The following is a 25,000-nucleotide window of genomic DNA, read 5'->3' as shown; positions in this document are numbered from 1 at the left end:
CTATAAGGCACACTTAAAATCCTTTCATTTTCTCAAAACTCGACCTTATAGTACGGAATAATGTTGGTTGTGCTTACCGACCTCAATGCTATTTTATTTGGTACACGGTGAAATGATAAGTGTGACCAGTAGATGGCAGTCACACATAAGAGATACGTGTAGACTGCAATATGATGGCAGTCACACATAAGAGATACGTGTAGACTGCAATATGACTCAAGTAAACAACACCAAAATGTTATATGTTCCATTGAAAATATAAAACATTACAGTCAGCGCTCAAAAATCGTATCGAAATATTTTAGTACGACTTTGGTAGGCTATGAAGCCGCACCGCTTGATGGATTGTACTGTGCTTCAACATAGGAGTATTATTATGGTGTGTGTATAAGGTAAGACATATTATCTGGCGTTTTGTTTCGCAATATGTCACGTTGGGGTCGCATCTTAATTGCGGGGTCGTTCCTCCCAGACGCAGACGGACAACTCCGGACGACAGCGTGACGTAGGGTGTGATTTATTGCTCATAAATCATACACCGTAGATACAAACAGACAAAAACAAAACTAAAGGGATCGCACGGGAAGCTCAGGTAACCACTTAGCACAGGAATCATAAAAGCTAAAAGCTGAGGTAACCACTTAGGCACAGGAATCATAGAAGCTCAGGTAACCACTTAGCACAGGAACCATAGAAGCTAAAAGCTCAGGTAACCACTTAGCACAGGAATCATAGAAGCTAAAAGCTCAGGTAACCACTTAGCACAGGAATCATAGAAGCTAAAAGCTGAGGTAACCATTTAGCACAGGAATCATAGAAGCTCAGGTAACCACTTAGCACAGGAATCATAAAAGCTAAAAGCTGAGGTAACCATTTAGCACAGGAATCATAGAAGCTGAGGTAACCACTTAGCACAGGAATCATAGAAGCTAAAAGCTGAGGTAACCATTTAGCACAGGAATCATAGAAGCTGAGGTAACCACTTAGCACAGGAATCATAGAAGCTATGCCCAGTGGTTGGGGACCACTGGCATAGATGATGTTTTGCACATCATCTTTCTGACAGTCGCTTCAGTATGTGGCGTTTTGTGGGTGGTCTTATTTACGTTTTATTTATTTATTTATTCCACTTAGATAGCGTCTTCTCCTCGTTATCTTTGTTGCGCCGGTAGTTTTTAGTGCTTCCATAGCGAGTCTACTAACAGATATAAGTTAGAACTGTACGCTACTACTACTGCGCAGCATGAATGCCCCACAACAAGAGGATATTAGCTTATTGACTACAATGGCAGATCCCAAATACACAACAGCAGGAACTAATAGGTAAAAAAAAAAGTTGGTTTTGCATAATAGGTCGAAACAAAAGGCCAGATAAAATGTCGTTTTGTGCCATTTTGTGCCATAATATTACCCGTATGTTAAAGCACAGTAGGTTCTGACTACGGTAGCCGTAATGTGCCGATAATCCAAGCGGTGCAACTTTGTGGCTTAACAGATTTTATTGTTCTATACTCTCAATTAATGCTTGCTAACATGTATTTGCAAGTGTCATTTATTGAACAGGGGGCATCAACCTACAGTCCACACGTGTCTCTTATGTGTGATTGCCATCTACTGGTCACACTTATCATTACATCATGTACCAAAATAAAATAATTTCGAGGTCGGTAAGCACAATCAGAATTGATCCGTACATTAGGATCACCAGGTTGTAATTATAAGATTTATGATAAAATTAAAGGACTCTCAGTGCACCTTCCAGTCTGAAAATTAGATCATTCTTATGCAAAATAATATATTGGGAGAGTGGGTTTGAATCGAAAATCAATTCGGAATTGAATCGTCACTCCAAGACGAGTTTTTGCAAGATTGACATTCCCAACACACAACCCAGCACATGGCATGTTGGCTTGTAATAATTCGTGTTACAACATGTAATATGTCATTAAAGCAGTCCAATCAAGTCCTTAATGTACTTTTTGGTCACGTGACCAAAATACCAGTGTGAATGCTAAGCCAACCACACAGTTTATAGTCAAACTGGGTGCAATACTCCCTGCAGCTTCCACAACATAACGGTAGCTGAAATGCACCCCAGTGTGGCGTTGAAATGGATCCCCGTCAATCAAAAAGTCATCATGCTGTGGTCACAATAATTAATGCCTTCCTCCCGTCTGACCACGTCCTTTTCTTTTCTTTGTGGCAGGTACAATGTGGACTCCAGAAGCTGCAACATTTCCAAACACGTACGTACAGTATGTCAAAGTCGGATGACAGTTTTTGACTCAGAGCCGCCATCTCAAGTGGAGTGTGGTGTTGCAGTGTGTCGAGCGGAACAACAGTCATGACTCAGTGGCAATAAAGTGTCATTCAGAACTCAATGTTGCGCCAGCCCTTCTATTGACATTTTTTTTTCTTTCCCTTTCTTCCTCACAAAATATCAATCATGCCGGAGAGCAGAAGGTGAGTGGTTTTACGGTTACGCTGTGGTGCTCATCTTCCTTTCACTCATTCCCCTGATTTATGTTGTTGAAATAGTCTTCATTGCCTTGTCTTCCATCTCATCTCGTCAAGGATAAACAGTTCCGGGCTGGGGAAAAAAAACAAAACGACCGTAGCGTTCGTCCTCATGTTGCGTGTCTGCAGCTGGACTTCAAATGTGCAAGCAGCTGTTGTTGTTTGAGCCTTCGCCGCCATTGTGTCAGGACACTTGCAGGTGCTCAACGCATATCCAGATTGTGAAAGTCACACATGTTCTTAAATCAACACAACAGACTAGTAGTAGTCTAGACACAATGTCGTGAGTTGACCACTATCAAGGTTAAAAATGCACTCAATGTTCCTATAATATTACAACTCTGTCCATGTGGTCCAAAACAGTGTTTGACTTGGAAACAGGAAAAATAACATAAAGTGTCATAAAATAATTGATGATATAGAGATAGAAAGGGTGTATTCAACAACATTTTTGGGAATCTATATAGATGATAAACTAAATTGGAAACTGTACATAAATATACTCAAGACAAAGATGGCAAAAATCATTGCTATGTTACATAAAATTAAAAACTCTGTAAATCAAAAGGCTCTTAACATGTTGTATAATTAATTCGTACTCCCATATCTTAATTATTGTGTTGAAATCTGGGGCAACAATTACAAATCAAACATCAATTCTATGTTCTTACACTGCAAAAAGTCAGTGGTCAAAAACAAGAACAAAAAATACAAAAATGAGGGGTATTTTTTTTTTTAGCTAAGAAAAATTATCTGCCAATAGAACAACAAAATTTGGCTGGTCAAGACTTTCCAAAACAAGTAAAAATTAGCTAACCTCAATGAACCCCAAAATACCTTAAAATAGGTATATTCTCACTAATAACAACTGTACTACTATAAGAGTACATATTTTCTATTGTTTCATTGAAAATAAAACAGCAAAGTCCTTTTGGCTGTCATCTGTTTTAATATGAGACACAATTGTGTCAAATTCATGATTTTTTTTTGTTGAAATAAGAGATGATGACTTTAAAAAAGTAGTTTTCTACTTGTGAGTGTTGATGACACAGCTTTGCAACAGTTGATATTCTAGTTTCAAGCATGTTTTACTCAATATAGCTCATCAAATCTCAGCAACAAGCTGTAACATCTTACTGACATTATTTAGGACCAAAACCCTTATAACAAGTAAAACACTCTAACATAAAATCTGCTTAGTGAGAAGAATTATCTTATCAGAAAGAAAATATGCAAATATCACCCTTATTTGAGATATTTAATCTTACTTAGATTTCAGTTTTTGCAGTGCATAATATTACAACTCTGTCCATGTGGTCCAAAACAGTGTTTGACTTGGAAACAGGAAAAATAACATAAAGTGTCATAAAATAATTGATGATATGGAGATAGAAAGGGTGTATTCAACAACATTTTTGGGAATCTATATAGACGATAAATTAAATTGGAAACTGTACATAAATATACTCAAGACAAAGATGGCAAAAATTATTGCTATGTTACAAAAAATTAAAAACTCCGTAAATCAAAAGGCTCTTAACATGTTGTATAATTAATTCGTACTCCCATATCTTAATTATTGTGTTGAAATCTGGGGCAACAATTACAAATCAAACATCAATTCTATGTTCTTACACTGCAAAAAGTCAGTGTTCAAAAACAAGAAAAAAAAACATTTTTAACTAAGCAAAATTATCTGCCAATAGAACAAGAAAATTTGGCTGGTCAAGACTTTCCAAAACAAGTAAAATTAGCTAACCTCAATGGACCCAAAAATACCTTAAAATAAGTATATTCTCACTAATAACAACTGTACTACTATAAGAGTACATATGTTCTATTGTTTCATTTAAAATAAAACAGCAAAGTCCATTTGGCTGTCGTCTGTTTTAATATGAGACACAATTGTGTCAAATTCATGATTTTTTTTGTTGAAATAAGAAATGATTACATTAAAAAAGTAGTTTTATACTTGTGAGTGTTGATGACACAGCTTGGAACAGTTGATATTCTAGTTTCAAGCATGTTTTACTCAATATAGCTCATCAAATCTCAGCTGTAATATCTTACTGAGATCATTTAGGACCAAAACCCTTAAAACAAGTAAAACACTCAAACATAAGATCTGCTTAGTGAGAAGAATGATCTTATCAGACAGAAAATAAGCAAATATCACCCTTATTGGAGATATTTCATCTTACTTAGATTTTAGTTTTTGCAGTGCATAATATTGCAACTCTGTCCATGTGGTCCAAAACAGTGTTTGACTTACAGACTTCAGGACAGACTCCAAATGCAGATTTGACAAAAGGCTCTGCTTACCTTGATTTATGTTTTGTCGCCAAGTGAGTCTGTCCAGAAGAGTGTGAAGAGACGTTCAATCCTCAACGTGTCATCTCGGACTGATAGGCAAAATATAATAAAAAAAGTGCAGTTCCCCTTAAATCTGGGATAGGCTCCTGCAGCCCCCCTGCCACCACATTAGAAAGGGACACGCAGTAGAAAAAAGGATGGATGGATTATACCAAATAATATATTATGAGAATCGGTTGGACTCAAGAGTCGTGTTGAAACGATTCTGAATCAATTTGTCACCTCAAGAATCCGAATTCAAATCAAATCATGAGTTATTGTCAGATTATTGCTGCAGTGTATCCTAATGTGCTGTAGTGCAGGGGTGTCCAAAGTGCGGCCCGGGGGCCATTTGCGGCCCGCAGGTAATTTTTTAACGGCCCTGTGGCACGTTCTAAAAAATACAATAAAAAAACCCCAAAAACATAAACAGTGGTATAAAAGAACAAACAGGTGAAATGTAACAAGAACATGTTGCAATGTTTACTCTAATGCAGCCTATTTATTTCTTCAAAAAATAATAATGAATAAAAATCAATGTCATTTTGAATTATTGACCTATTCAAGGCTCCAACTACTTCACATTAAATATTCCACTTTGAGATTTTTTTGGGGAACATTTTGCATATTTAGTGTTTGTCATTTAAAAAACTAAGTTTTTTTCATTGTTTTAAAAGAAGAGCCTGAAACGAACAAACACAAACACATAAAGAACAATAAAACGTATAATTGACGTATAGATCTGAAGTTGATCTTGAGACTATTGTGTTAAAAGTAAAAAAAAAAAAAGTATGATTTTTTTTTTTTTTTTAACTTTACTGAGCAGGACCCTTTTGGATCCCCAATATTTTTAGTGGGACTTTTTTCAAGTGATTGCTCGAAAATAATAATGAATAAAAATCAATGTTGTTATGAGTTATTGACCTTTTTAAGGCTCCAATTATTATATAATCTCAAATAGCCCACTTTAAAATTGTATTGGGGGAAAATATTCCATATTTTGTGTTTTTTCCATAAAAAAGCAGGGGTTTCTTTGACAAAAAGGGCACACAACTTAAATCTTAAAACACTTTATATTGACGAATGGACCTAATGTTGATCTAGAGCAGGGGTCACCAACGCGATGCCCGCGGGCACCAGGTAGCCCGTAAGGACCAGATGAGTAGCCCGCTGGCCTGTTCTAAAAATAGCTCAAATAGCTGCACTTACCAGTGAGCTGCCTCTATTTTTTAAATTGTATTTATTTACTAGCAAGCTGGTCTCGCTTTGCTCAACATTTATAATTCTAAGAGAGACAAAACTCAAATAGAATTTGAAAATCCAAGAAAATATTTTAAAGACTTGGTCTTAACTTGTTTAAATAAATTAATTATTTTTTTTACTTTGCTTCTTATAACTTTCAGAAAGAAAAAATACAACCTTAAAAATGATTTTAGGATTTTTAAACACATATACATTTTAACCTTTTAAATTCCTTCCTCTTCTTTCCTGACAATTTAAATCAATGTTCAAGTAAATTTATTTTTTTTATTGTAAAGAATAATAAATCAATTTTAATTTAATTCTTCATTTTAGCTTCTGTTTTTTCGACGAAGAATATTTGTGAAATATTTCTTCAAACTTATTATGATTAAAATTAAAAAAAGTTATTCTGGCAAATCTAGAAAATCTGTAGAATCAAATTTAAATCGTATTTCATAGTCTTTTGAATTTCTTTTAAAATTTTTGTTCTGGAAAATCTAGAAGAAATAATGATTTGTCTTTGTTAGAAATATAGCTTGGTCCAATTTGTTATATATTCTAACAAAGTGCAGATTGGATTTTAACCTATTTAAAACATGTCATCAAAATTCTAAAATTAATCTTAATCAGGAAAAATTACTAATGATGTTCCATAAATTATTTTTTTTATTTTTTTCGAAAAGATTCGAATTAGCTAGTTTTTCTCTTCTTTTTTTCGGTTGAATTTTGAATTTTAAAGAGTCGAAATTGAAGATAAACTATGTTTCAAAATGTATATGTCATTTTTTTCGTGTTTTCTCCTCTTTTAAACCGTTCAATTAAGTGTAAATATCATTAATTATTAATAATAACATAGAGTTAAAGGTAAATTGAGCAAATTGGCTATTTCTGGCAATTTATTTAAGTGTGTATCAAACTGGTAGCCCTTCGCATTAATCACTACCCAAGAAGTAGCTCTTGCTTTCAAAAAGGTTGGTGACCCCTGATCTAGAGATTTAAACCTTGAATAATACTAAAAATAATAATACTAAATAATGACACAATTTTAATATTTTTTTGACCAAAACCCTCTGGGGTCCCCGGGATCAAGTCTGAATGGAGGCCTAAATGTATATTTTTTATACATATATTGTATTGGTTTTTAAAAAATAAAAAATATCAAAATGGCCCCCGCTTGCTTTGATTTTCCAGTGTGCGGCCCTCAGTGGAAAAAGTTTGCTATAGTGGAACACCCTTGTGTGGTGTTCGGGTCTGCACATCCTAACGTGCTGACCCGAACACACTTGTGTTCTGATCCGATATTGTTGAACATAGTTATGATTAAAATAGCCCATGTTTGAGAAGTCTACTCTTAGTTCCAGCAGTAAAATAAATGCATAATGTGTATGATGTGCTTGTCCAAATTTCAAAAGCCAATGTGGCCCCTGAGCCAAAAACCTTGCCCACCCCTGCATTAGAGGTTACCCAGCATCCCGGAACAGATTTCTTTCGACCTTCGAGGTTCTTCAATCCGTCTTTCTCCTGCCATGCGATTCATCATCTCACCGTAATCTTTTCTTTTTTTGCCCAGGATTTTTTGGGCCAGACGTTTTGCACCCTGGGAGAAATCATCGGCTCCACCGGAGGACGCCTGGAGAAGACTCTCTCGTAAGTCATCCTCCCTAATCTCATTTATGTCCACATAATTACGCGTGACAAATTAATTCCCCATTTTTTTTGCTATTGTGTATCGAACCGTTGTCATAATGGAATTTATGCTCATGAATACTGATGGCCGGCCCCTGATGAAATCTTCAAATGCAATTCCCGACTCAGTGTTTTGCTTCGACTGGTTGTTATCTATTAGATCACAGTGTCAGTGGGCCAAATCATGTTGAAGAATCCAAGCAGACTGGAGTGCTGAAGTGACTAAAGCGAAAGGAGTTCTAATGTGTGGAAACAGAATGACGATATGATAAAATATGATATCGCCCAAAATCATTCACTCACAATGGAAACAAATGTCTGGATAAAATTTAGTCCATTGGGGTGCGCTCACTTGAGCTCCAATGCTCCAACCCAAAAATGACGGCAACAAAGTATGCAGAATAACAAAAATGCAAGAGAAAATGTGTTGAAACACTCTTCAAAATAATATTTTAGAAGCTTTCGTATGAAATCTAAGATGTCAAATGTAGCCAAATTTAAAGATAACCTATAAATGTAACCCAGCACACGGCGTTTTTGTTAGAAATATTTGAGCTATGTCATGTACTATTAGGGTTGCAAAATCCCGGGATTATTCCAAGTTGGAAACTTTCCATAGGAATTAATGGGAATTAATGGGAAATTAATGGGAATAAACATTGAATGCAACATGCTAGATCTTGCAGCATGATTATTGGATAAAACAACCTGATTTAATGCAAATTCAATAAAATTTCAACCCTGCACGGTGCATTCCTCCATCACATGTGCAGTGCATTCCTCCATCACTTGCACAGATAATTCCCAGCATGCAACACACTACAGCAGGGCTATTGAGGTCACACTAGTATTTGAGCCCAAGGACTTCATCCAGACAGGTAAGTTTTGATGATATTACTGGGGTAAATATATTTGATATTTGGTATTTAAGTGTAATAGAGGTGTAATTGCTTGTTACTGTGTGACTGTAGACTACTCCAGCAGACTTCCACTCAAGCTAGCTAGCTGTTCCTGTACTTGTTCAATGATTTTGGGGCCAATATCTCTAGCTAGCTAGGTTTATTTACCACCACAGTCTCATAATGGACCGAACATATTTCTCTGTTAGCCGTGATGCTAATTTTCTCTATGTTAAATCCCATTCATTTATGCTAACAATGTTAGCGATTCGAATTGACCTTTTTTTGTGATGTGTAAAGTTCAACTAGCAAATACTAAATCAAAAGGTGTAGTTTCCTCTGCCTTCTGTTCTGCTAGCCATTCTGTTGTCATACAAGAATGTAGCTTATAGTTTGATTCAGCATGCTGATTGACTGTTCATTTATTCATCTTGCCTATTTCTATTTATTTGTCCATCAGTAAAATATTTTTAAAGACTACTCCAATTGTTTAGCTGACTATTTATATCTGTGTGTGGCATTGCATTAGTGTTTTACAAGAATAAATAATTACAAACAGAGTAATGCCACGTACACCATCTGATGTGTGGAGACATTTCACCCCAACCAATGTAGGTGGAAAGGCGGTGTACATTTGCAAATACTGTGCAAAGAGCTACGTCAAAAATGCCACAAAGATGCAGCAGCATATAGACAAGTGCCCAATAATATATCATTATTGTAAGTCCCCATTCATTCCCATATATTCACATGAATTCCCATGGACGGTGTCCAACTTTGAATAATCAAAAAAGGGTCAATATTTCCAAACTTCCCGAGCTTAACTTCCCGTGGTAAATTTCCGGAAAGTTTCCGGATATTTATCGGAAACTTTCCACCCCTTTGCAACCCTATGTACTATGTCAGAACATGTCCTCTATGCACATGTTCTTTACTGCTCAGCTTTTGAAATGTGTAAAGATGTTTTTCCTGCCATCCAAATGAGTAAGTTGTAAAACCAGACATCAAAAATGTTAATATGAAAATATTAGCGGTGAAAGTTCAATAATAAGGATGTTTGAGTCAAATTAAGAATGTCCAAGACTACCTATACCCCTTTATCAAAAATACACAATGGTTCGTTCCACCTGGATAGCGACAAAGCTTGAAACATGTCACTCAACACAGACGTCCTAACGTCGTCAAAGCTCACCTTTAAGCATTCACACAAGGCACTAACATTTTGGAACAAGAATCACGTTATAAAAGAGTAATGAAACAGGGTTAGGGCTCAGGTGGCATAGACCCCCAACCTGTGGTTACGGGTTCGATTCTTACTGCCCCCGGTGACCATGTCCAAGTATCCTTGAGCAAGGTACAGACGCTGCGTCACAAGTACCATCCATTTACCATTTATATTGCTGGAACTTGAACAGAACCCTGACCTCAAGCCCTTCCCCAGCACCTAAGGAATGCAAACAGATTAGAGACATGTCACCAAAGGTCATGAGCAGTTTGAGTGCATGCTGATATGCTTACTTAGTATGTGTCTCCTATGGTTGTTGTCCCATCCACAGTCCATAGGAAAAGGAAAACGATTCATACCAAGTTCACTTATATCCTCACTTTAAATTCAAAGCCGGAGTCCTTCCAAGGTGGTTTCCCCCTCTGTTTTTCTACACTCACTCTTGATATCCTTTGGGCCAAACAAATGTGGGAAAAGGTTTCTCCATGAAGTATTGATGAGATAATTTTTCTTTTTAAAAATGTGTAAACCTGTGCTGTGTGCTTATAGCTGTTTGTTTGCCAGGGATGTCACATTATAAAAGTACTTTGCGTCCAAGTCCCGAATAGCACGCTTGGAAATAGCAAGTGACCATGGCCATAGGTCGTGTCAAATGCACAATGGATGGGAATCAAACTACAGACTGGAGTCCAGCTGTCATACCGGGCATACGGTAGGGTCGGATGCTTGCATCTGACGCATCACTTTGGGGATGTTAAGTGTGATAACATCATGAGAATCCTCAAGTTCTCCTTGACCATAAAAGCAAGTTGACTATGAGGAGGGAGGTTTTTCCTTCATGGTGATTTCTGGTCTTGACGGGGAGGGCAACACGGCACTGCGACTGGATCAAAAGAGATGTCGGAGACGCTTTGCTGAACCAAAAGTTGCTTTATTACAAGCGAGGGTCATTAAACAGGTCTGCAGTACCCGGAGGAGCTTAAATGAAGGACTCCTAACCTGGAGAAGCCAAACCATCAGTTATATATTCCTTATTTCCCCGTCTGGGTGTGTGCTAAGTCAGGACAGCACAACCTGACCATGTAAGGAGATGTTAATATGTAGTGACTGGAAAACAACCGCTTTAAGTCATAACTCAAATGTTGGCATTGAGCTAGACAGGTAGTCTTTTCTCAAGGATATGGTTATCACTTTTGCATTCCGACGTCCCAATCAGGGCCTCTTTCCTTCGAGAAGTGATCCAATCCACCTGCCTTATCTTATTATGTGCTCAAACTGAAATACCACTAATTACTTAAACTTGGTGGTTTACTTTCTCCAAGGTGAATATAAACATTCACCATATGTAGAACATAATATGAGTTAATTAATTCACTTCAGTGTCATGAAAAACAAATAGATACAATAATGTTTGCCCCTACAGTATGTAGGGACACATATTACTGTTAAAACATCAATAAAACGGTTAAATCAATCTCGGCCAATTTTAGGGAAGGCTATGCAAAACTAAAACTGAACTGTTTGCAAAGTAAACAAAAACAGAATGCTGGAGGACAGCAAAGACTTACAGCGTGTGGAGCAGACGGCGTCCACAAAGTACATCCTTTACATGACATGACAATCAACAACAAAATAGGAGCGCACGACAAGAACTGGTCATGGTTTGAATTCATATCCAACAATTACGAGAAATACTTTTTATTCTCAATATCGGCTGCTGAGTTTAATTTTTTTATGTATTCTGCCGGTGGCGAGCCTCAGAATTTTGTCAATGGAAAATAAATGTGCCTCGCCTCAGAAAAGGTTGAAAAACACTGTCCTAATGTAACGAGTTTAAAGGCCTACTGAATTTGTTTATTTAAACGGGGATAGCAGATCCATTCTATGTGTCATACTTGATCATTTCGCGATATTGCCATATTTTTGCCGAAAGGATTTAGTAGAGAACATCGACGATAAAGGTCGCAACTTTTGGTCGCTGATAAAAAAAAGCCTTGCCCCTACCGGAAGTAGCGTGACGACACCGGAGGAAGGATTTCTCCCATTTACCCATTGTTTACAATGCAGCGAGAGAGATTCGGACCGAGAAAGCGACGATTACCCCATTAATTTGAGCGAGGATGAAAGATTCGTGGATGAGGAAAGTGAGAGTGAAGGACTAGAGAGGCAGTGCAGGACGTGTCTTTTTTTGCTCTGACCGTAACTTAGGTACAAGCTGGCTCATTGGATTCCACACTCTCTCCTTTTTCTATTGTGGATCACGGATTTGTATTTTAAACCACCTGGGATACTATATCCTCTTGAAAATGAGAGTCCAGAACGCCAAATGGACATTCACAGTGACTTTTATCTCCACGACAATACATCGGCGAAGCTCTTTAGCTACTGAGCTAACGTGATAGCATCGGGCTCAAATGCAAATAGAAACAAAATAAATAAATCCCTGACTGGAAGGATAGACAGAAAATCAACAATACTATTAAACCATGGACATGTAACTACACGGTTAATGCTTTCCAGCCTGGCGAAGCTTAACAATGCTGTTGTTAATGACGCCATTGAAGCTAAATTAGCAACGGGACCTCACAGAGCTATGATGAAAACATTAGCGCTCCACCTACGCCAGCCAGCCCTCATCTGCTCATCAACACCCGTGCTCACCTGCGTTCCAGCGATCGACGGAAGGACGAAGGACTTCACCCGATCATCCGTGCGGTTGGCGGCTAGCGTCGGCTAGCGCGTCTGCTATCCAAGTCAAAGTCCTCCTGGTTGTGTTGCTGCAGCCAGCCGCTAATACACCGATCCCACCTACAGCTTTCTTCTTTGCAGTCTTCATTGTTCATTAAACAAATTGCAAAAGATTCACCAACACAGATGTCCAGAATACTGTGGAATTTTGCGATGAAAACAAAGCTTTTTGTATTGGAATACTTCCATTTCAACTATTGACGTCACGAGCATACGTCATCATACATAGACGTTTTCAACCGGAAGTTTAGCGGGAAATGTAAAATGTCACTTTATAAGTTAACCCGGCCGTATTGGCATGTGTTGCAATGTTAAGATGTCATCATTGATATATAAACTATCAGACTGCGTGGTCGCTAGTAGTGGCTTTCAGTAGGCCTTTAAACTAAGGCGCAGGTGCACATGAATCACCACCCACCCCATACCGCTAGAGGTCATAGTCACACGTCCACATCTCCGTAAATGTGAACGAGGAAGTAAAAACAAAAGGAAACATTTAAAAAAGTGTGTACGAAGATTTAAGGTCTGTCATAAAACAGTCCAAACGCAGTCTTGTACTGAAGAGATTAAGACATTTAATTTGTATTAACTGTATTAATGTATTAACTTCTATTAATAATCGGGGGTGTCAAATTATCACGTCAATTCCGATGATTTAGTCATATTTAGCGCATTAGGTAATTAATCACGGTAATGTCATTTTCATTCTCTAACATTATTGTCTCTGTAGGCCTGCCAGTTACCTCACCCTCGTCCCGTGCTTGACAGAGAGCGACGACAATACGCAATTATCATTTGACAGCGCTAATTATAATACATGTGAGCATCATTGTAGGGCTATTTTACACGGGCAATTATGTGTATATTGTATTAAAAATCAGAGCACACACTGCAAAAAATGAAATCTAAGTAAGATGAAATATGTCACATAAGGCTGATATTTGCTTATTTTCTGTCTGATAAGATAATTCTTCTCACTGAGCAGATTTTATGTTAGAGTGTTTTACTTGTTTTAAGTGTTTTGGTCCTAAATGATCTCAGTAAGATATTACAGCTGAGATTTGATGAGCTATATTGAGTAAAACATGCTTGAAACTATTTTTGTCCAAATGTCCAAAACACACCAAGCAATGGTGCACAGGAAGGCGGGGAAGAAGAGGGGAAAAGGCGGCCAAAATGGTCAAAAGTCCAAATTGTGTACAAAATACCTCCCCGGGTTCTAGTCCCACGAGTCCCGCCGCCGGCCGCACAAGTCCCGAGATGTAAAAAAATGTCCAAAACGCACCTAGCAAAGTCCCACGGGAAGTGGGGGAGAAAAGTGAGAAAAGTGGGCAAAAGTCCCCAAAAATGTTCAAAATACCTACCCAGGTTCGAGTCCCACAAGTCCCGCCACCGGCCGTGCAAGTCCCGGCATACCCAAAATGTCCATAACACACCCAGTCGAGTCCCACGGGGAGGGGGGATACAAGTTGGAAAAGTCGTCAAAAGTCCCAAAAATGTTAAAAATACCTACCCAGGATGGAGTCCCACATGGAGTGCCACAAGTCTTAAGACTTGTGGCACTCGAACCCGGGTGTGATTTTTGAACATTTTACCGACTTTTCTAACTTTTCTCCCCGCCTTCCCGTGGGACTTTGCTGGGCACGTTTTGGACATTTTGGGCATCCCGCCCGGCGGCGGGACTTGTGGGACTCGAACCTGGGTAGGTATTTTGAACATTTTTGGGACTTTTGCCGACTTTTCCAACTTTTATCCCCCCCTCCCCGTGGGACTCTGCTGTGTGTATTATGGACATTTTGGGCATCCCGGGACTTGCGCGGCCATACATAAGATTTTATGTTAGAGTGTTTTACTTGTTTTAAGTGTTTTGGTCCTAAATGATCTCAGTAAGATATTACAGCTTGTTGCTGAGATTTGATGACCTATATTTAGTAAAACATGCTTGAAACTATTTTTGTCCAAATGTCCAAAACACACCCAGAAATGGTGCACAGGAAGGCGGGGAAGAAGAGGGGTGTCCAAAATACTTCCCCGGGTTCTAGTCCCACGAGTCCCGCCGCCGGCCGCACAAGTTCCGGGATGCAAAAAATGTCCAAAACGCACCGAGCAAAGTCCCACGGGAAGTGGGGGAGAAAAGTGAGAAAAGTGGGCAAAAGTCCCCAAAAATGTTCAAAATACCTACCCAGGTTCGAGTCCCACAAGTCCCGCCGTCGGCCACGCAAGTCGCGGCATGCCCAAAATGTCCATAACACACCCAGCCGAGTCCCACGGGAATGGGGGACAAAAGTTGGAAAAGTCGGCAAAAGTCCCGAAAATGTTCAAAATACCTACCCAGGATGGAGTCCCACAAGTCGAACCCGGGTGTGCTTTTTGAACATTTTACGGACTTTTCTCACTTTTCTCCCCGCCTTCCCGTGGGACTTTGCTGGGCACGTTTTGGACATTTTGGGCATGCTGGGACTTGCGCGGCCATACATACGATTTGATGTTAGAGTGTTTTACTTGTTTTAAGTGTTTTGGTCCTAAATGATGTCAGTAAGATATTACAGCTGAGATTTGATGAGCTATATTGAGTAAAACATGCTTGAAACTAGAATATCAAGTGTTGCAAAGCTGTGTCATCAACACTCACAAGTAGAAAACTACTTTTTTAAAGTCATCATTTCTTATTTCAAGCATGGAAAAAAAAAATCATGACTTTGACACAATTGTGTCTCATAATTAAAACAGATGACAGCCAAATGGACTTTGCTGTTTTATTTTCAATGAAACAATAGAAAATATGTACTCATATAGTAGTACAGTTGTTATTAGTGAGAATATACTTATTTTAAGGTATTTTTGGGTTTTATTGAGGTTAGCTAATTTTACTTGTTTTGGAAAATCTTGACAAGCCAAATTTTCTTGTTCTATTGGCAGATAATTTTGCTTAGTTCCAGTAAAATACCCCTCATTTTTGTATTTTTTTTCTTGTTTTTGAACACTGACTTTTTGCAGTGTATATGAAGGAGAATGTGGTTTTACTCGACAGTTCTGTGATCTGGCCCGTGTTCCTTGAAATGCTTTTCTTTCCTCTGAGTGAGCTTGTTTCTGCGAGGATAACAGTGGAGCTGCTGGTCAGTCTGGTGGTGCAGTGTGTCGGTCGGTGGAGGGCAGAGTGCGTGATGGTGGGCAGCTGGTGGGGTGGCTTCAGTTCTGTCACCCAACACACCCACACAGGCCAAAAGCATTGGCGGAAGACAAAAACAAAAAATGGAATTGTCAGCTATTGAAAAGTACCATTTTGTCAGCACAGTTAGAGCTGGATGATTGTTATTACAAACCCAATTTCCATATGAGTTGGGAAATGGTGTTAGATGTAAATATAAACATGATACAATGATTTGCAAATCCTTTTCAAGCCATATTCAGTTGAATATGCTACAAAGACAACATATTTCATGTTCAAACTCATAAACTTTATTTTTTTTTTGCAAATAATAATTAACTTAGAATTTCATGGCTGCAACACGTGACAAAGTAGTTGGGAAAGGGCATGTTCACCACTGTGTTACATGGCCTTTCCTTTTAACAACACACAGTTTTGGTTTGGGAAGTGAGGAGACACATTTTTGAAGTGGAATTATTTCCCATTCTTGCTTGATGTACAGCTTAAGTTGTTCAACAGTCCGGGGGTCTCCCTTCTGCTATTGCAGGTGCCACACATTTTCAATGTCTGGACTACAGGCAGGCCAGTCTAGTACCCGCACTCTTTTACTATGAAGCCACGTTGATGTAACACGTGGCTTGGCATTGTCTTGCTGAAATAAGCAGGGGCGTCCATGGTAACGTTGCTTGGATGGCAACATATGTTGCTCCAAAAGCTGTATGTACCTTTCAGCATTAATGGTGCCTTCACAGATGTGTAAGTTACCCATGTCTTGGCCACTAATACACCCCCATACCATCACACATGCTGCCTTTTACACTTTGCGCCTAAAACAATCAGAATGATTCTTTTCCTCTTTGGTCCGGAGGACACGACATCCACAGTTTCCAAAAACAATTTGAAATGTGGACTCGTCAGACCACAGAACACTTTTCCACTTTGTATCAGTCCATCTTAGATGAGCTCAGGTCCAGCGAAGCCGACAGCGTTTCTGGGTGTTGTTGATAAACGGTTTTGGCCTTGCATAGGAGAGTTTTAACTTGCATTTACGGATGTAGTGACCAACTGTAGTTACTGACAGTGGGTTTCTGAAGTGTTCCTGAGCCCATGTGGTGATATCCTTTACACGCTGATGTGGCTTGTTGATGCAGTACAGCCTGAGGGATGGAAGGTCACGGGCTTAGCTGCTTACGTGCAGTGATTTCTCCACATTCTCTCAACCCTTTGTTGATATTACGGAGCGTAGATGGTGAAATCCCTCAATTCCTTGCAATAGCTGCTTGAGAAAGGTTGTTCTTAAACTGTTCAACAATTTGCTCAGGCATTTGTTGACAAAGTGGTGACCCTCGCCCCATCCTTGTTTGTGAACGACTGAGCATTTCATGGAATCTACTTTTATACCCAATCATGGCACCCACCTGTTCCCAATTAGCCTGTTCACCTGTGGGATGTTCCAAATAAGTGTTTGATGAGCTTTCCTCAACTTTATCAGTATTTATTGCCACCTTTCCCAACTTCTTTGTCACGTGTTGCTGCCATCAAATTATAAAGTTAATGATTATTTGCACAAAAAAAAATGTTTATGAGTTTGAACATGAAATATGTTGTCTTTGTAGCATATTCAACTGAATATGGCTGGAAAATGATTTGCAAATCATTGTATTCCGTTTATATTTACATCTAACACCATTTCCCAACTCATATAGAAACGGGGTTTGTACTAATAAATTGTAATTATGTTAGTTTGTGCAAATGGAGGAGATATTGCACTTCATCCGTCATTCTTAACATCAAATGAATGCATATCAAAGATGTTGCTGACCTGCTCAGACCACAAATATTGCACACTTGAGGCCATTCAATCCCTTTTTGCATGTCATGGTGCACATATGCTTGATGACCTTTGAATACCATCTTGAAAAAGAATAAAACACCAGGAGGCCGTTTCAAAGACATAGAGATAGTCATAAATATGAGGGGTTACATTTGAAGGCAGTAAAAACCTCACATGGTCCAAGTTAAAGAGGACATGTGTTATTTTAGTCTGTTCTGACGTATAATTGTTGTTACAATATAGGATAGGTGTTCATGCCAGAGCATCAATCATAAGGTTCTTATACGGACTGCTGAAAATGATGGAAAGTGCCACTCTACATAGCAACGGAAGCTGTGTTCAAAGTTGGAATTACTAGAAAACACATTTACGTGTGAGCTTATATTAGGGCTGCACAAAAAAAATAGAAATCGGTTCACATCTGAATCGCGATTCTTACCGTGTTTTCGGAGTATAAGTCGCTCCGGAGTATAAGTCGCACCAGCCGAAAATGCATAATAAAGAAGGGAAAAAACATATATAAGTGGCACTGGAGTATAAGTCGCATTTTTGGGGGAAATGTATTTGATAAAAGCCAACAGCAAGAATAGACATTTGAAAGGCAATTTAAAATGTCTAAAGAATAGTGAACAACAGGCTGAATAAGTGTACGTTATATGAGGCATAAATAACCAACTGCTATGTTAACCTCACATATTATGGTAAGAGTCATTCAAATAACTATAACATATAGAACATGCTATACGTTTACTGTCACTCCTAATCGCTAAATCCCATGAAATCTTATACGTCTAGTCTCTTACGTCAATGACATCAATAATATTATTGGATATTTTACGCTAATGTGTTCATCATTTCACACATAAGTCGCTCCTGAGTATAAGTCGCACCCCCGGCCAAACTATGCAAAAAAACTGCGACTTGCAGTCCGAAAAATACGGTACTCATTTTTCAAAAGTCAATAAAACATAAAAAATAATGCTTATAATTCTAATTGTCAAGAATTGAATCGGATTGGATTGTTAGGTGCACGAAGATTCACACCCCGAGCCTGCATGCAGTTGTGGATCTGCGAGGTGTATGTTCTTATGTGGACATTGGGTCAAGTTCTCAGCCAGAGGTGGAGGAACTCACTTCAGGCTATGAGAAAACAAAAAAAAACCTTATTTACGAATAGATCAGCAGGTGTACTTAATGTTGTGAATCTGTATAATGTTTATAAAGCATACCATGTCTGGGGGGGAAAAAACCATGGCAACAACTTCAAGATATATACAAAACCCAAAACCCGTGAAGTTGGCGAAAGCCATTTATCAACAACACCCAGAAACGCCGCCGGCTTCACTGGGCCCGAGCTCATCTAAGATGGACTGATACAAAGTAGAAAAGTGTTCTGTGGTCTGACGAGTCCACATTTCAAATTGTTTTTGGAAACTGTGGACGTCGTTTCCTCCGAACCAAAGAGGAAAAGAATCATCCGGATTGTCATAAGCGCAAAGTGTAAAAGGCAGCATGTGTGATGGTATGGGGGTGTATTAGTGGCCAAGACATGGGTAACTTACACATCTGTGAAGGCACCATTAATGCTGAAAGGTACATACAGCTTTTGGAGCAACATATGTTGTTATCATGGACGCCCCTGCTTATTTCAGCAAGACAATGCCAAGCCACGTGTTACATCAACGTGGCTTCTTAGTAAAAGAGTGCGGGTACTAGACTGGCCTGCCTGTAGTCCAGACATTGAAAATGTGTGGCACCTGCAATAGCAGAAGGGAGACCCCCGGACTGTTGAACAACTTAAGCTGTACATCAAGCAAGAATGGGAAAGAATTCCACTTCCAAAATGTGTCTCCTCACTTCCCAAACCTTTACTGAGTGTTGTTAAAAGGAAAGGCCATGTAACACAGTGGTGAACATGCCCTTTCCCAACTACTTTGGCACGTGTTGCAGCCATGAAATTCTAAGTTAATTATTATTTGCACACAAAAAAATAAAGTTTATGAGTTTGAACATGAAATATGTTGTCTTTGTAGCATATTCAACTGAATATGGCTTGAAAAGGATTTGCAAATCATTGTATTCCGTTTATATTTACATCTGGAACGCCGCCTGAATGGAACATCTTCCAGACAAACTGAAAAACGGCTCTAAATGTGACAGTGGAGAAACATGTCGGCAAATGTGAAAGTGAATCATATCCAACACAAATCACCACAATGAAGTGTTCTAAATGCAGAATGAAATCATCATTGGTCATCTCAGAATATTACCAATAGGCTTACTGTATTGGAAAAAGTGGTTATTCATGAAAATTGCTTCCTTCTGGCCAAAGCTTTGCAAGGTCAAAAAATGTGCTGGATAGTCAAGAAATAATATATTCATTATTTCCTCTTTTAAAAATAGCAGACAAATGCTAATTAGTTGCTTGCTTCTTTTCTTTAATGACTAAATTACAAGGCCATCATAAGTGCCCTATTATTATTTTTTCCCCCTCCATATTTGAATATTATAATTGCCTCTGGATTTGAAAATGACCAGCACTCATTATCTCCAAGAGGGTCCTAAAGGGTCCTTAAACTAATGCCGCTTGTCAAGGTGAGGTTAGAATTTAATCAGCCTTGGTCGCGACGCACCAGTGGATCCTCCTCTCATTTTAGAAGTTTCCAGTCTGAGCAAATGTGCGCCCGCTGCACGGCGGTATAACGCCATGCTGATTGGCAACGCTGCGTTTGTTTGGGACGAGGGACATCACATGGTTGCACAATCAACCCTTGTGTGGTGTTCGGGTCTGTGGGGCCCGTTTGGATTTTTTTATTAAAAGAAAAATGATACAATTAATTATTTCCTGTTTCACGTCACATGGTTTCCTGTTTCACACGTCACTTCCTGTTTGGAGTTTGTGCGCGTCTGGCTGGCTGTTTTTGACGTGGGGCTGTCGAGTTTGAAGTATGGGGGAATACTTACCACAACACAATTCATCCATACAGAAAAGAGCAGTGCGGATCATTCACAACGTTGGTTATTTAGAACATACTCGTAATCTGTTTATGCAATCAAAGTTGCTCAAATTTGATGACCTTGTTAAATATAATACATTAACAATCTTATATAAAGCATTTAACAAATTATTGCCGCCTAATTTATAACGTTTTTTTTATAAGACGAGTGCAGGCTCATAACTTGAGAGGCTTTGGATATTTCTTATTGCCGAGAGCTCAAACCACTCGTAAACGTTTTTGTGTGTCTGTATGCGGAGTAAAACTATGGAACAAACTGGACTTACAACACAAGCATTGCCAAACTATTAATCCATTTAAACTATTATACAAACATGGGGACTGGTTCAAATATAGAGATGAGGGTCTTTAATTTGACCTGATGCTGTACTCTGTCTCAAAGTGTTCAATGTCTATTACCATTATTGCTATGTTGTCTATTACCATTATTGCTATGTTGTCTATTACCATTATTGCTATGTTGTCTATTACCATTATTGCTATGTTGTCTATTACCATTATTGCTATGTTGTCTATTACCATTGTTGCTATGTTGTCTATTACCATTGTTGGTATATTCCTTATTCCTACATTGTTGATACAAATGATTGTTGCAGTGTACTAATTATTGTTACTTGTGGTAATGCCACTATGATACAATATCTATATTATAATTATTGGACAAAGTAAGGGTGAAACTCATGTGAATAATCACTGAATGGAGAACTGGGGGTGGGATTAAATAAATTATCTTCTTCCCACTCCCTTTCAGGCAAAACTGGACAATCATGCATTACATACTATACATTACCTTTCGCACTATATTCATTTATATTATTATGTGTTTTTATGTCATTGCCTGAAATAAATAAATAAATGAAAATAAATGGAAAAAAAAAAAAAATATATATATATATATATATATATATATATATATATATATATATATATATATATATATATATATATATATATATATATATTTTTTTTTTTTTTTTTCAAACTGAGACTCACTGACTTTGGCTCATTTTCTGTGAAGAACATATATCAGAATACATATTTAATAACCCCACACCTTACACCCCCCCTACACATTTATATTACATATAAGATGTCCTAATAGAAGTGTGGAAATTGATGTTTTGCGTAATACACACACACACACACACACACACACACACACACACACACACACACACACACACACACACACACACACACACACACACACACACATACTGGTTATAATTTGGAATGGGGACCACCCTTTCTACAGGTTGTGAAGGCCTAAAAAGCCCAGTTAGCTCATACACGTCTTTAAATCTCTGGATTGATGAAGTAATGTGCTGATCATTCTTACTGGGGAAAAAGAGTTCATATGGTTCATGGGGACCAAATTGAAATAATTGTGCATAATTCACACACATTTGTACGTGACTACTGAGGACCATTTAAAAAGAACAAAAGTTCAAATGAAATATGACATGATCGTCAGAATACAGCACTACAGCTGTCCTCTTGTAGGAAGTTTCACCACTTAAAGGCCTACTGAAAGCCACTACTAGCGACCACGCAGTCTGATAGTTTATATATCAATGATGACATCTTAACATTGCAACACATGCCAATACGGCCGGGTTAACTTATAAAGTGACATTTTACATTTCCCGCTAAACTTCCGGTTGAAAAGGTCTATGTATGATGACGTATGCGCGTGACGTCAATGGTTGAAGCGGAAGTATTCGGACACATTTTATCCAATACAAAAAGCTCTGTTTTCATCTCAAAATTCCACAGTATTCTGGACATCTGTGTTGGTGAATCTTTTGCAATTTGTTTAATGAACAATGAAGACTGCAAAGAAGAAAGCTGTAGGTGGGATCGGTGTATTAGCGGCTGGCTGCAGCAACACAACCAGGAGGACTTTGAGTTGGATAGCAGATGCGCTATCCGACGCTAGCCGCCGGCCGCATCGATGATCGGGTGAAGTCCTTCGTCGCTCCGTCGATCGATGGAACGCAGGTGAGCACGGGTGTTGATGAGCAGATGAGGGCTGGCTGGCGTAGGTGGATAGCTAATGTTTTTAGCATAGCTCTGTGAGGTCCCGTAGCTAAGTTAGCTTCAATGGCGTCGTTAGCAACAGCATTGTTAAGCTTCGCCAGGCTGGAAAGCATTAACCGTGTAGTTACATGTCCATGGTTTAATAGTATTGTTGATCTTCTGTCTATCCTTCCAGTCAGGGGTTTATTTATTTTGTTTCTATCTTCAGTTAAGCCCGATGCTATCACGTTAGCTCCGTAGCTAAAGTGCTTCGCCGATGTATTGTTGTGGAGTTAAAAGTCACTGTGAATATCCATTTCGCGTTCTCGACTCTCATTTTCAAGAGGATATAGGTGGTAGCGGGGTTGTATTTTGTAGCGTCCCGGAAGAGTTAGTGCTGCCAAGGATTCTGGGTATTTGTTCTGTTGTGTTTATGTTGTGTTACAGTGCGGATGTTCTCCCGAAATGTGTTTGTCATTCTTGTTTGGTGTGGATTCACAGTGTGGCGTATATTTCTAACATTGTTCAAGTTTTTTATACTGGCACCCTCAGTGTAACCTGTTTCGCTGTTGATGAAGTATGCGTTGCATTCACTCATATCTTGTTACTGGGTCTGAACGATGTTAGAGTGGATGAAAAGCGGACGTGACGACAGCTCGTAGAGTACGTTAAAGGCAGTGCATTTAAGGCACGCCCCCCAAGACTGTGGTCCGCGTGGACGAGATATAATGACTGTTGAACACCTTCGTTGGATAATGAAGGTTGCCTCAGCTCAAAGCCTGAGCCCCGACATGAATGAACTAGCATCCAAGAAAAGATGGCAGGTATCTGGCTTGGGCACATCAGATTAGATCAGTGTGTCGCAAACTGAGCCGTTTAAAGTCCTGAATGGTTGTTTTGTTCATTGTTATTTTCTTTTCAAATGTATTAGCCTGTGGAAAAAGTTAATGTTGATATTTACCTCAGAAGGCTGCAAATAGAAAAGAGGCATTCAATTTTTATTTTTGTATTATTATTATTTGAAACTCTATTTTGCATGTCACTATAAAGTTGTATAAGCCTTGCTTGTTCAATATTCAATGCAAAACGTGTTTGGGTCCCTATTAAAAGGTTAATTTGTTCAACCTTGGCCGAGAGATTAGTTCAGTTTTAAATTTTGGCCCACTCTGTATTTGAGTTTGACACCCCTGGTGTAAACAGAGCGATGTCCCCATTAAGTAAGCATTGCCACACACACAGACACACACACACACACACACACACACACTGGTCCCCAGTGGTCCATGTCCTAGCAAACCGTCACCTGCCATCTGGTGCGGCCATTCAAGTCTCATCTGGCTGAGACAAACCAGAAGGAAAAAAAAACAAAAAAAACATGTGCCGCTTCCGAGGGGATCGCTTTATCCCAAAATCGAAAGAACTGACATTTAATCTCGCGGAAATCCGTAAACCAGAAGCATGATGTGTTGGATCCACTGTGGACTGGACTTTCACAATGTTATGTCAGACCCACTCGACATCCGTTGCTTTCGGTCTCCCCTAGAGGGGGGGGTTACCCACATATGCGGTCCTCTCCAAGGTTTCTCATAGTCATTCGCCGACGTCCCACTGGGGTGAGTTTTTCCTTGCCCGTATGTGGGCTCTGTACCGAGGATGTCGTTGTGGCTTGTACAGCCCTTTGAGACACTTGTGATTTAGGGCTATATAAATAAACATTGATTGATTGAAGCATCGTGAAATTGCTGCAGCATGTGGCGTGCAATCAGCTCAGTTCAATTGAAACCAGCGATTGTCGTTTGGTCTAAACTTCGCATCACAGAGAGACAAAAAAAAAATCAGAATAAATATTGCTGTGTTTATTTTCCAGCTGGCAAGAAGGAGTCGTTAGCTTGTAAAAGCACAGATCTCTCGGCTAGTTGGCACGCTTCAACGTGGAAATGAGTGTTTCCTGCTTGCGTCTTGGCAAATAATGTGACAATGTTGTTTCTGCGGAAAGATTCATCTGTCAGGAGCAGCACTTGTTGGACCTAAAAGGGATTTTTGGAATAGAAAAACACATTCAGACGAAGGGGGGACAAAAAGAAAAAAATCCAAAAATAATGATGATAATGGGTTATACTTGTATAGCGCTTTTCTACCTTTAAGGTATGATTTATGAATGTTTATAAGTAAATACATTCACATACATACTCCGCCAAGGCTGCCCTGTGTCACCCATTCTGTTCTGAACTTTTATGGACAGAATTTCTAGGCGCAGTCAAGGCGTTGATGGGATCCGGTTTGGTGGCTGCAGGATTAGGTCTCTGCTTTTTG

At 38.9% G+C, this 25,000-nt stretch overlaps 1 protein-coding gene across 1 annotated transcript in view; it reads left to right on the top strand.

Annotated features, from left to right (window-relative positions):
- Positions 1–25,000, top strand: part of LOC133654328 (copine-9-like) — a 249,625-nt gene that overhangs the window by 87,929 nt on the left and 136,696 nt on the right. The window contains exons 5-7 of the mRNA XM_062054640.1: positions 2,207–2,246; positions 2,461–2,463; positions 7,682–7,758. Of these exons, the coding sequence (XP_061910624.1) occupies positions 2,207–2,246; positions 2,461–2,463; positions 7,682–7,758 (120 nt within the window). The remainder of the gene's footprint in view (positions 1–2,206; positions 2,247–2,460; positions 2,464–7,681; positions 7,759–25,000) is intronic.

This window comes from Entelurus aequoreus, linkage group LG07 (assembly GCF_033978785.1).
Source record: "Entelurus aequoreus isolate RoL-2023_Sb linkage group LG07, RoL_Eaeq_v1.1, whole genome shotgun sequence".
Lineage (NCBI taxonomy): Eukaryota > Metazoa > Chordata > Actinopteri > Syngnathiformes > Syngnathidae > Entelurus > Entelurus aequoreus.
The sequence above is the reverse complement of the archived record's forward strand: the minus strand, read 5'-3'. Positions and strand labels throughout refer to the sequence as shown.